The 12235-nt window shown below is 40.4% G+C and overlaps 1 protein-coding gene across 4 annotated transcripts in view; it reads right to left on the bottom strand.

Annotated features, from left to right (window-relative positions):
* Positions 1–12235, bottom strand: part of CDK15 (cyclin dependent kinase 15) — a 103811-nt gene that overhangs the window by 70945 nt on the left and 20631 nt on the right. For all 4 annotated transcript variants that reach the window (XR_007517930.1, XM_049887863.1, XM_049887862.1 and 1 more), the window contains exons 5-6: positions 6603–6697; positions 5768–5830 (exon numbers count right to left, since the gene is read on the bottom strand). Coding sequence is in view for 3 of the 4 variants with exons in the window: in XM_049887863.1 (XP_049743820.1) it covers positions 5768–5830; positions 6603–6697 (158 nt within the window). In the remaining variant the exon portion in view is untranslated. The remainder of the gene's footprint in view (positions 1–5767; positions 5831–6602; positions 6698–12235) is intronic.

Raw genomic sequence — 12235 nt, 5'->3', positions numbered from 1 at the left:
GGTACCATCATCTATCTTAATACCCAAAGCCAGAAAAATCTTCTCACTGTTGCCTCTTCCTTCTCCCAACAATTCTGGCTAATTGATAATGTATCTCTCCGCTTTTCTCCATTATTGTCTCACATTTGTACCACTGTTCTCCTGATTAGCCTCACCATCGAGAATGGAACCCCATCAGATACCAACATTTAGGGAATGAGTAAAGGCTGAGAAGGCTACTATGGAAGTATATGGCTTGGGAGGAAAAAATAAGGAGAGTGTGGGGTCAGGAGAATAGACCATTTCAGGAAGATGCACTGCCCTTCCTCCAATCTATTCACCACACTGTCACCAGAGTGAACCTTAAAAAAGAAAATCTGAATTTGTTACCTCTTTAATTAAAACCAGTTAATGGCTCCTCATATGGAATAGCATGACATACCTGGGCCCTTCTCCCTTCACACTCTGTTTCCTACTTCCTCTCAAGCCTCATCTCTAACCCCTAACAATGGTGTTATTCTAAACTCCAAACTCACTGCCATCAATTCAATTCTGACTCATAGCGACCCTACAGAATGGAGTAGAACTGCCCCATAGGGTTTCCAAGGCTGTAATTTTTATGAAAGCAGACTGCCACATCTACGGAAGCCCTGGTGACACAGTGGTTAAGCTTTCAGTTAGCAGCTGAGAGCTTAACCACTGTGTCACCAGGGCTTCTGTTCTAAACTCCGGTCTTACTGACTTACTTCCACTTCTTGGAATATACCACATCCTCTCTGGCATCACAGCATTTTCACTGCTGCTTCCACTGTAGGGAACATCATCCCTACTCCCACCTGTTTAGATTGCATAACTTCTTTCTTTGTGCTTCCATATGCCCCTATCTTAGCTATCTAGTGCTGCTATAACAGAAATACCGCAGGAGAATGACTTTAACAAAGAGAAATCTCTTCTCTCATAGTTTAGGAGGCTAGAAGTCTATATCCAGGGTGCTGGTTCCAGGGAAAGGCTTTCTCTGTCAGTTCTGGGGGAAGGTCCTTGTCATCAATCTTCCCCAATCTAGGAGCTTCTCAGTGCAAAAATTTCGGGTCTAAAGGGTGTATTCTGCTCCCGGCATTGCTTTCTTGGTGATGCGAGGTTTCCCCTGTCTCTCTGCTTACTTCTCTCTTTTATATCTCAAAAGAGATTGGCTTAAAACACAATCTAATATTGTAGATTGGGTCTTTCCTCATTAATATCATAGAGGTAGGATTTATATCACACAGGAAAATCACATCTGATGACAAAATCACACAATACTGGGAATCATGGCCTAGCCAAATTGACAGATATTTTGGGGGGACACAATTCAATCCATGACAACCCCTAATAACTTCATCTATTTATTAGTATATCCCTCACAAATCTATAAATTCCTTGCTGTCAAGACTGATTTTCAGTTGTATTCCAGATGCTTGTGATATGCTCAATCATGCTTTATTGAAATGGTCTCTTCTTTTGACTTCCATGGCAATATATTTTTCTGAATCCTCTCCATTCCTAAAAGCAGCTTCCTTTTGTCCTCTGCTGCCCTGTTCCTCTTCTCATCCCCTGAAGGCAAAGTTCTGTCATCAATCCTCTTTACTTTGTATGATTGCTTTTTTGGTTATCCATTCTCTTATTCTTAACTACAAACTCGTCAGCTCCTATCTCCCTCCTGAGCATTAATCTTCTTTTTTGCCCCTCGTTTCCATTTGGATATCCCACCTGAACTAGAAGCTCAATATGTCTGAAACAGGGCTCTTCCTCTTTAAACAAACTTCTTCCCCTATTTCTATTACTAGAGCTATAGTTCTCCTGGTTAATCAAACTCAGAAGGAGCCCTGGGAAAGTCAGTTCAACTGGACTGGACAAAAAGCAAAGAAGTTTCCTGAATAAACTGAATGCTTCAAAGGTCAGCGGAGCAAGGGCGGGGGTTTGGGGACTATGGCTTAAGGGGACTTCTAAGTCAATTGGCAAAACAAATTCTATTAAGAAAACATTCTGCATCCCACTTTGAAGTATAGTGTCTGGGGTCTTAAATGCTAACAAGCGACCACCTAAGATGTATCAATTGGTCTTAACCCACCTGGATCAAAGGAGAATGAAGAACACCAAGGTCACAAGGTAATTATGAGCCCAAAAGACAGAAAGGGCCATATGAACTAAAGACTTACATCATCCTGAGACCAGAAGAACTAGATGGTGCCTGGCCACAACCGATGACTACCCTGACAGGGAGTACAAGAGAGAACCCCTGAGGGAGCAGGAGAACAGTGGAATGCAGACCCCAAATTCTCATAAAAAGACCAGACTTAATGGTCTGACTAAGACTAGAAGAATCCCAACAGTCATGGTCCCCAAACCTTCTGTTGGCCCAGGATAGGAACCATTCCCGAAGACAACTCATCAGACATGAATTGGACTGGACAATGGGTTGGAGAGAGATGCTGATGAGGAGTGAGCTACTTGTATCAGGTGGACACTTGAGACTATTTTGGCATCTCCTGTTTAGAGGGGAGATGGGAGGGTAGAGGGGGTTAGAAACTGGCAAAACAGTCACGAAAGGAGAGACTGGAAGGAGGGAGCGGGCTGACTCATTAGGGGGAGAGTAAGTGGGAGTATGTAGTAATGTGTACATAAATTTATATGTGAGAGACTGACTTGATTTGTAAACTTTCACTTAAAGCACAATAAAAATTGTTAAAAAAAAAAAAAAGTCCTGGTCGTACAGAGGTTAAGCACTTGGCTGCTAACTGAAATGTTGGCAGTTCTAATCCACCAGCTGCTCCCCAGGAGAAACATGTGGCAGTTCGCTTCTGTAAAGATTACAGCCTTGGAAACCCTATGGGGCAGTTCTACTCTGTCCTACAGGGTCACTGTGAGTTAGTATCCACTCATCGGCAATGGGTTTCGGTAATCAAACTCAAAATCAATCATGTTTGGGCCCATCCTTTCCCTCTTCACACTCAGTTAATCACTAAGTCCTGGCTGAACTCTTCTTTGTTACTGTTTTTCACATAGGTTCCATTCATTCCATTCTTACTGTCACGACCATAATTTGGTCTTTATTACTTCTCCCTACTCTCTTGCTACTCAAAGTTTGGTCCTCTACTAGCAGCACCTGCATCACCTTGGCTCATGTTAGAAATGTAGAAGCCCAGCCCTCACCCTAGACTTATTGACTCATATAACCCGGTCATTTGTCTGCTCATTGAAGTTTGAGAAGCACTGGGCTAGACCACATCAATAAACTCCTAACTGGAAACTGGCTCCAGTCTCTTCCTCTCTTTAATCCACTCCACAGACCACGGTTATATAAATTCCCCCTGGTTATGCCATTCTCTCTTAACTCAAACCCCTTTAATGACTCTACTGTCTAAGAATAAAGTCCATTATTTCTTAGAAAGTGAGGGTCTCAGCCACTTGCTCTGTCTGTTTCCCCAGATTTATGTACCCTGCTTCACTAATACACTCTGTGTTTCTGCCTGACAGACCAGAGACATAGTATGGCATTAGTGAAGAGGAATTTTAACCAAGCATCACTTTTAGCAATGACAAAGTCTGGTTCTAGAACCTCAGGCAAAATATTTGCCTATTCAAACTTTGGTTTCCTCTTTTGCAAAGTAAAGAAGTTAGACCAGCCGAGTGTTTTTCAAGGTTTTTTTTTTAAAAAAAAAAAAACACACTGTAACCCATAGTACGAAATATACATATATTTAGTATTCATATCTATATATAAATATAAGTACCATTGCAGCTGGAACAAAAATTTGCACAAAATAATACAGTACTTACTCTTACTAAGTGTGATGCACTCTAGTATGTTCTATTTTCTTCACACTCATTGTATTTCATTTTAAAAAATGCTGGTTGCTAACCACCAAATCAATTTCATAACTCACTAATAGATCAGAACCTGCAGATTGAAAAAACGCCATTTTTTTCTAACCCTGACAGTCCCTGACTCTGGGATGCTCTTCATTGAACACATTCTTGACTTCCCTTCTCTGAGCCTTGGCTGAAGACTTTTCCTCTTCCTGTAACACCTTCCCCTATTCCAGCCTCTTGAAATGCAATGCATCTTTTAAGGCCTGGCTTAATGAAACCCCTTAAGACTAGGAGAGATGTGACTTCTTTGCACATCTACAGAACTGCTCTTATTTCTTACTTGCCATTATTCACAAATGTCCTGTGTAGTGTTGGTATGCTTAGGTAATTTCTTATCTCCTGTTTTTGGCTGTAAGTCCCTTGAGAACAGGAATCATGACTTCTACGTCTTTTGATCCTTCTAAGCATTTAGCACAGTATCTTGTATGTGATAGTCACTAAAGCCTGAAAACTTTTTCTCAGTCTTTCTCACAGTTCTTCTTTCTTCAACTGTTCTTCTATTTAATCAACACCTCTCATTCCTTGACCCTTCTACCCTTTCCCTAGCTATCAGCAACCTGTCTATCTTCGCTTCCTTCCTTCCGATTAGACTCAGGTTAGAAGTCACTGACTATCACTTTAACCGCTTTCTTGACAATCTCGTCAACTCTCTTGCCCAATTGTCTTTCCCTCTCATGTATCTGGCAAAACCCCAACCCTAGATTAATACAACTGTCTACTTTCCCTGCTCCTCTATTTGAATTGCTAAGCACTTCCATAAAAAGAAATCCCATGATCATGCAGATAATTGAATGGGTCCTTACCACACTACAAGACATTCCCTTTTAGTTTCCCCAATTAGCTCTCTCTGCTGTTTTTTTTTTTTTGGTTTTTTGCCATTGCCCATTTAGCTATTTTAATATTTTTTTCACTCTTCTCAACCCCTTATCTCTCAAGTGTTCCTTTCCCCCTTGCCTCCAAGACTGGATTAGGTCCCCCCACTATGTGGTCCCACAGAATTCATACTTAACATGGTCATAACCATTGCTTTGCTTTGCTTCTCACTGCCCACTTAATTGTCTGTATCTCCTACTGGACTTATTGTCCACTAAGTTTCTCACTTACTAAACTTACTGAAAAAAAGAAACACAACTTATTCTTTGTTGAAACCATAGACCAGAATATAGTACTAAGTACTCAATAAATATTTCTTGAATGAATAAGTGAATATTTGTTAAATGAATGAACACATGTACAAATCTCATGGCTATTTTAAGAGCTAATTAATAATCAATGCCAGTAAAACCTTAGGGTATAATAAAAAGTATGAAATACGAATGGTTTCTAAAAATTATAACAGATGTGTAAACACAGCTAGTTAAGAGTTTATTATTATTTCTATCCTAGTTTTTTTTTTTTAGTGGCTGGAAAAATGGAAGTTGGTCCCATATGTATAACAGGAACTGATCGATAGAACAGGTAAAAGGGTAACTGATTAAGATTGAACAAAGGGAGTTTGTTTGCTCATTCTAGTGGGTAAGTAAGAAGAAGTATCATGCAAAGTTTATCACAGTAGTCTGCCATGAAGAAAGCACTTATTTAACGATGACCTAGCTTCACTTCTTTCCTTTTGATGTAATTCTCTTCAATTGGTTTATACTTCTAAAGATACAACTGCATGATGGCAGTGAATGACACACAGAGTTAGGCTGTCCAGAGAACAACTAGACATTGTTCTGTATCTTGAAGGGGATCTTTTTTTTTTTTTTTAACTTCTCTCTAGACTATCAATGATGTCTATCTTCTTATCCAGCCTTATGGAACTTTGTGATGGCTGTCTGTTTCAAAATTCTCTTGCTGTGGGTGAAATATAAGAGGGTCCTGATCCTTAAATACTTACCCTGACATTGTGAGGGTGAAGCCCTCCCAGATGGTGAGACATATACTGGGCCAGGTCTGTGTCCTAAACAAAACGGTGGAGAAAGAGAGTGAAGTTAGTGGCGTTTGGATAGTCATTCTAAAGCAGAACATAGGCTTGGCTGTTAGAAGGTATTATGAAGCTCAGACTTTTTGGCAATAAGGTGCAAATGGAACATAACCAGGTTTTCTGAGACTCAACTGCTGAGGGCAGCCATGACGTGTCTTTCTAATGTGGCTGCTCTTAGAAGGAATCCTGTTTCTGGGCACAGAGATGCTCGTTTTAAATGGATGCCACTGAACACAACACTGTGTTTTTTTTCACCCTCCAAGTGTCCTTGGTGGAAAGTCAAGTACACAGAACCTTATATCTTTCTGCTTATTTGAATATTTTTTTCTTGTCAAAATACAAAACGAATTGCTCTTTAGTAAGCTTCTATACAATTAAAAAAACAAAGACAAAAACAAAAAACTCTGTGACTTATGTCTTCCTTGTGAACTGAAAAGATGTTAAGTTCTCCTCAGACAGTGATCAAAAATAGATTTTAAAATACAAAAGTCTTATTTAGGATGTGAACTCAAAATGTTTATTTATTATTGTTGATGAAGGGGCAGAGAATAGCAAAAGTAGTAGGTAAAGAAGCAGGACAAAAGAGTGGGTGCAAAAACAATAAGGCTCTACTAACCATAATAATGAAAATTTCTATGATACTTTCACATTGTAATGAAAGTTTTATCATGCCATAAAATATTAAGAGATTCATTATATAAGTGTTAGGATTTTTCATTATACTTTGTAAAATTCTGGAGCAACTCACCATGTATTCAAAAACGAATGTCAGTGTCTCTTTGGTGTGGATTATGTCATGCAGGAGCACAATATTGGCATGTTTCAAACCTTTTAGGAGAGACGCTAGAAACATTAAACAAGATATTAAATCAATCATTGATAATGAAAGTGCTACTTTAAAGATATCAAGAAGTATTTATTTATTATCATTATTTTTTATTGTACTTTAGATGAAGGTTTACGCAACAAACTAGCTTCTCATCAAACAGTTAGTACACATATTGTTTTATGACATTGGTTAACAACCCCGTGACATGTCAGCACTCTCCCTTCTCAACCTTGAGTTCCCTATTAACAGCTTTCCTGTCCCCTTCTGTCTCCTAGCCCTTGCCCCTGCACTTGTATGCCTTTTTAGTCTCGTTTTGTTTTATGGGCCTGTCTAATCTTTGGCTGAAAGATGAACCTTGGGAGTGACTTCATTACTTAGTTAAAAGGGTGTCCACGGGCCATACTCTTGGGGTTTCTCCAGTGTCTGTCAGGTCAGCCAGTCTGGTCTTTTTTTTTGTGAGTTAGAATTTTGTTCTACATTTTTCTCTAGCTCGGTGTGGGACACTTTATTGTGATCCCTGCTAGAGCAGTCAGTGGTGGTAGCTGGGCACTATCTAGTTGTACTGGACTCAGTCTGGTAGAGGCTGTGGTAGTTGTGGTCCATTAGTCCTCTGAACTAATCTTTCTCTTGTATCTTTAGTTTTCAAGAAGTATTTATTTTTTAAACATTTCAAGTCAAGCATTCTAGTTTTTACTGCTGGAAAAGAAATCTCTTGTGAAATAATATTTAAAATTGCAAAGGATCTTCATTATTTGTTAAATGGTGAGTCATTACATTTACACAACTTTTTTTTTTTTTCTTATAGGCTAGAGCAGTTGCAAGAAATATTTCCTTTTACATCATCAATTTTATCAAAGCAGTCAGAGCACTTTGCAAATGCTCTCCTCTGGGATTCTTACCATCCTGGCTTCCGAGCTATGGAAAGGGTACCTGGAGAGATAAAGGACACTGAGAGCAGGAAGTGGGGTGTTCTCCTTCTAGATCAGGACTTTGCAACATGTGACCATTCTCCAAAATTCAACGTCACATGGGAGGGGAGCGTAGCTACTAGTCAGATGGATGTGATTGGTGAGAGGCAGGGTTAAGAGAATGGGATGAAGAATTGTTGAAACAATAGAGAGTAGAGGGAATTTTTTTCTAGTTGGAAACCTCTGTGGAAAAGAGAAAATGCAAACCTGAAAGGAGGTGAGAGTCTAACTGGGGTTGGTAAGGGAATGGGAGTGGGGAGGGCTAGGGGCTGCTCTTGCCACTTCAGTAACAGGTTACCATTAGGTTATTAAATGCAGCCTAGGAGTCCCTGGGTGGCACAAATGGTTAAATGCTCAACTACTAACCAAAAAGTTGGCAGTTCGAACCCACTCGAAGGCGCCTTAGAAGAAAGGCATGGTGATCACCGTCTGAAAAAGCAGCCATTAAAAACCCTATGGAGTGAGGTTCTACTCTGCAACACATGGGATCGCTATGAATTTGAAATCGACTTGAGGGCAACTGTTTAGTTAGTTAAATGCAGCCTTAAATGGGGGGGAAGTTACCACAAAAAGCCAATGATTGGCTGGGAGGGAGTTTGAAAGGCCGTCTTTGGGTTTATCCTTTCTCTCTATATGCCACGGATCACTTAGTCCCTACCCAGACCCCTGGCTTCAGCAGGGCAGAGACCAGAAAAGGCACAAATCATAAGGAGATGATGAGTCTCAATTCAGGGATCCCTGCATGAAGAAATATTGCCTATAAGATTTGTCATTGTGTGTCATTGATTTCTAATCATAGAAACCTGGTGTGACAAAGCAGAACTGCCCCATAATAATTTTACGGGAGCAGATCTCCAGGTCTTTCTCTGACAGAGCAGCTGGATGGCTTTGAACCACCAACCTTCTAATTAGCATCCAAGTCTTAATAATTGCCCTACCAGGGCTCCTTCTGTGAGACTTAAAGGAAAGGAAAAGTTAAGTATAAAACTCAAATAAATGCTCTGCAGGGTATGCCTGCACCAACTCTCTGTTGTTGATAGTTGCTGTGGTAGTTAAGCTAGTGTGTCCGCTTGGCTAGGCCATGACTCTCATACGCAGTCGTATAATGTGATCGTTTCCATGTTTTGATTTGATATGTGATCACCCCCATGATGGGATCTGTTATGAGTAGCCAATCAGTTGAAAGGGAGTTTCCTTGGACATACGGCCTGCATTCAATATAAGCAGACATCCTGGCAAGGCTTGGGGGCTTTTTGCTCACACTAGATCCTGCAGCTGGCTCCTGTTCATCTGACCTCCAATTCTTGGGACTTGAGCTAGCAGCTTACCTGCAGTCTTGCCTGCCGATCTTCAGATTCACCGATCTTTGCAGCCTGTGAGCAAGAGCCCTGCTCTCTGACCTGCTGATCTTGGGTTCACCAGCACCTGTGGCTACATGAATCAGAAGAAGTCTCTATCCTGACCCACAGGCTTGGGACATTCCAGCCTCTACAACCACATGAGCCATTTCCTTTATATAAATCTCTCTGTCTATATATATTTTTATAAGCTTTACTGGTTTTGCTTCTCTAGAGGACCCAGCCTAAAACAGTTGCTTTCCAGTCATTCTGACTCTCTACCAGCCCAGAATTCCATAGGATTAAAAACAAACTCAAATACCTCCTTCAAAATTTGTAACACAATTATTTTCTTCAGGAATCTTATCCTGTAATAATGAGCATTTGTTTTGCATTTCGGACATCCATTCTGCCTTCTAGCAGGGACACCTCTGTTTTCTTCTGGGAAACCAGCCTTTGCTTCGCTTCCCTGCCGCGCACCCCCGCCTCCCCACCAAGCTATTCTGGTGGGGCTGACTCCACCCTTACCTGAGAGTGAGCATGTGAACTAAGCCTGGCCAATCAGAGCACTCCCTTAGCCACAGTGATTGGTTCAGAGACAAGCACAGAACCCAAGACTCTCTTGGAGACCACCAGCAAAGAGGTACTTTCTTTTCCCACTGGGAGGGCTGAGTTTGCAGGAACTAGAAAGAGTATCTGTGGCCAGATTACCAGCAAATGCCGAGAGCCCCCCATGGGCTTAATAAAATTAAGCCAGAGAAAGTCATGAATTCCTGCTGACACCGCTTAAACCCTGAGAGCTTATTTTTGAAATGTTTAAAAATCTTTATCAGGTCTGTGAGCTGGTGAATGTCCTTTTGTACTGAAGTCAGTTTGAGCTGGGAACCTCTTACCACCAGAGGAGCCCTAATATACCTGTTAATCCCACTTTGCTTTAATGACATTTTTACTTTTTGCCTCCTGGGTACCTATGGGCAAAATTTATTCACTTTTACCAATATGTTGCTTTGTGAATGTAGTAAACAGTCTAACACTGTTTGGAAGATAAATCACATCGGATAAATCACAGTGTGTTTGATCTTCCTGAGCCCAGACTTAAGGCTACATGGGAACAGAAATGAGTGATTTCTCTCTTTTTTTGCATGCTGCCACACCACCTAGTACAATGCTCAGTCGAGAGTATGTGCTTAACTTATCAAGCATATTTGTTGAGTGTCTGTCATTTCCTATCTGAGTGAACTTGGAGAGTATCTCAAGCCAAGTCTCAATTAACTCCCTATGAAAAAGAGATAAAGCCTTTCCTGACTCTACTTCACAGGGTTGATATGAGGATGGAATCAAATCCCACATGTGAAATGCTTTGTAAATGTAAAGTTACACAGATGCAAATTAGAATTAATATCCCACCAACAGCTTCTTGCCCTCGCCTTCACCTTGAACCCCATTATATACATATCTGTTGTTGTTAGGTGCTGTGGAGTGGGTTCTGACTCATAGCTACCCTATGTAAAACAGAAGGAACCACCGCTGCCTGGTCCTGTGCCATCCACACAATCATTGCTATGTTTGAGCCCATCTTTTTTTTTTTGCAGTCACAGTGTCAATCCATCTCATTGAGGATCTTCCTCTTTTTCACTGATGCTTTCCTTTGCCAAACATGATATCCTTCTCCAGGGACTTGTCCCTCCTGATAACAGGTCCAAAGTATGTGATATCAAGTCTCACCATCCTTGCTTCTAAGCAGCATTCTAGCTGTACATTTTCCAAAACAGATTTGTTCATTCTTCCGGCAGTCCATGGTATATTCAATATTCTTCACCAACACCATAATTCAAAGGCATTGATTCTTCTTTGGTCTTCCTTATTCATTGTTCAGATTTCACATGCATATAAAGTGATACTTGGGTCAGGTGCACCTTAGTCTTCAAGGTGACATCTTTGCTTTTCAACACTTTAAAGAGGTCTTTTGCAGCAGGTTTGCCCAGTGCAATATCTCATTTGATTTCCTGACTGCTGCTTCCATGGACATTGATTGCGGATCCAAATAAAATTAAATCCTTTACAACTTCAATATCTTCTCTGTTTATCATGATGTTGCTTATTGGTCCAGTTGTGAGGATTTTTGTTTTCTTTATGTTGAAGTGTAATCCATTCATCAGTAACTGCTTCAAGTCCTCTTCACTTTCAGCAAGCAATGTTGTGTCACCTGCATATTGCAGGTTTTTCATTTGTCCTCCAATCCTGACACCACATTCTTTTTCATATAGTACGGTTTCTTGAATTATTTGCTCAGCATACAGATTGAATAAGTATGGTGAAAGATAAAAACCTGACACACACTTTTCCTGATTTTAAAACATGCAGTATCTCCTTGTTCTGTTTGAACGACTGCCTCTTAATCTATGTACACAAGTACAGTTAAGTGTTCTGGAATTTCCATTCTTCTCAATGTTATCCATAATTTGTTATGATCCACACAGTCAAACACCTTTGCAGAGTCAATAAAATACAGATAAATATGTTTCTGGTATTCTCTGCTTTCAGCCAAGATGCATCTGACATCAGCAATGATATCCCTAGTTCCACATCCTCGTCTGAATCCGGCTTGAATTTCTCGCAGTTCCCTGACCATGTACTGCGGCAACCTTTTTTGAATTATCTTCAGCATGACTTTACTTGCATGTGATATTAATGATACTGTTCAATAATTTCTGCATTCTATTGGATCACCTTTCTTTGGAATGGGCACAAATATGGATCTCTTCCAGGTTGGCCAGGTAGCTGTCTTCAAATTTCTTGACACAGATGAGTGAGTGCTTCCAGCACTGCATCAGTTTGTTGAAACATCTCAATTGGTATTCCATCAATTCCTGAAGGCTTGTTTTTGCCATTGTCTTCAGTGCAGCTCTGACTTCTTCTTTCAGTATTGTTGGTTCTTGATCATATGGTACCTCCTGAAATGGCTGAATGTTGACCAATTCTTTTTGGTACAATAAGTCTGTATTTCTTCCATCTACTTTTTTTTTTTTTAAGTAATTTTTATTGTGCTTTAAGTGAAAGCTTACAAATCAAGTCAGTCTCTCACACAAAAGCTTATATACACCTTGCTACATACTCCCAGTTACTCTCCCCCTAATGAGTCAGCCCACTCCCTCCCTCTACTCTCTCTTTTTGTGTCCATTTCGCCAGCTTCTAATCCCCTCTACCTTCTTATCTCCCCTCCAGGCAGGAGATGCCATCATAGTCT

This window comes from Elephas maximus, chromosome 6, assembly GCF_024166365.1.
Source record: "Elephas maximus indicus isolate mEleMax1 chromosome 6, mEleMax1 primary haplotype, whole genome shotgun sequence".
NCBI classification, from domain to species: Eukaryota; Metazoa; Chordata; class Mammalia; order Proboscidea; family Elephantidae; genus Elephas; species Elephas maximus.
Note: the sequence above shows the minus strand (reverse complement) of the source record. Positions and strands in the feature narration are given on the sequence as shown.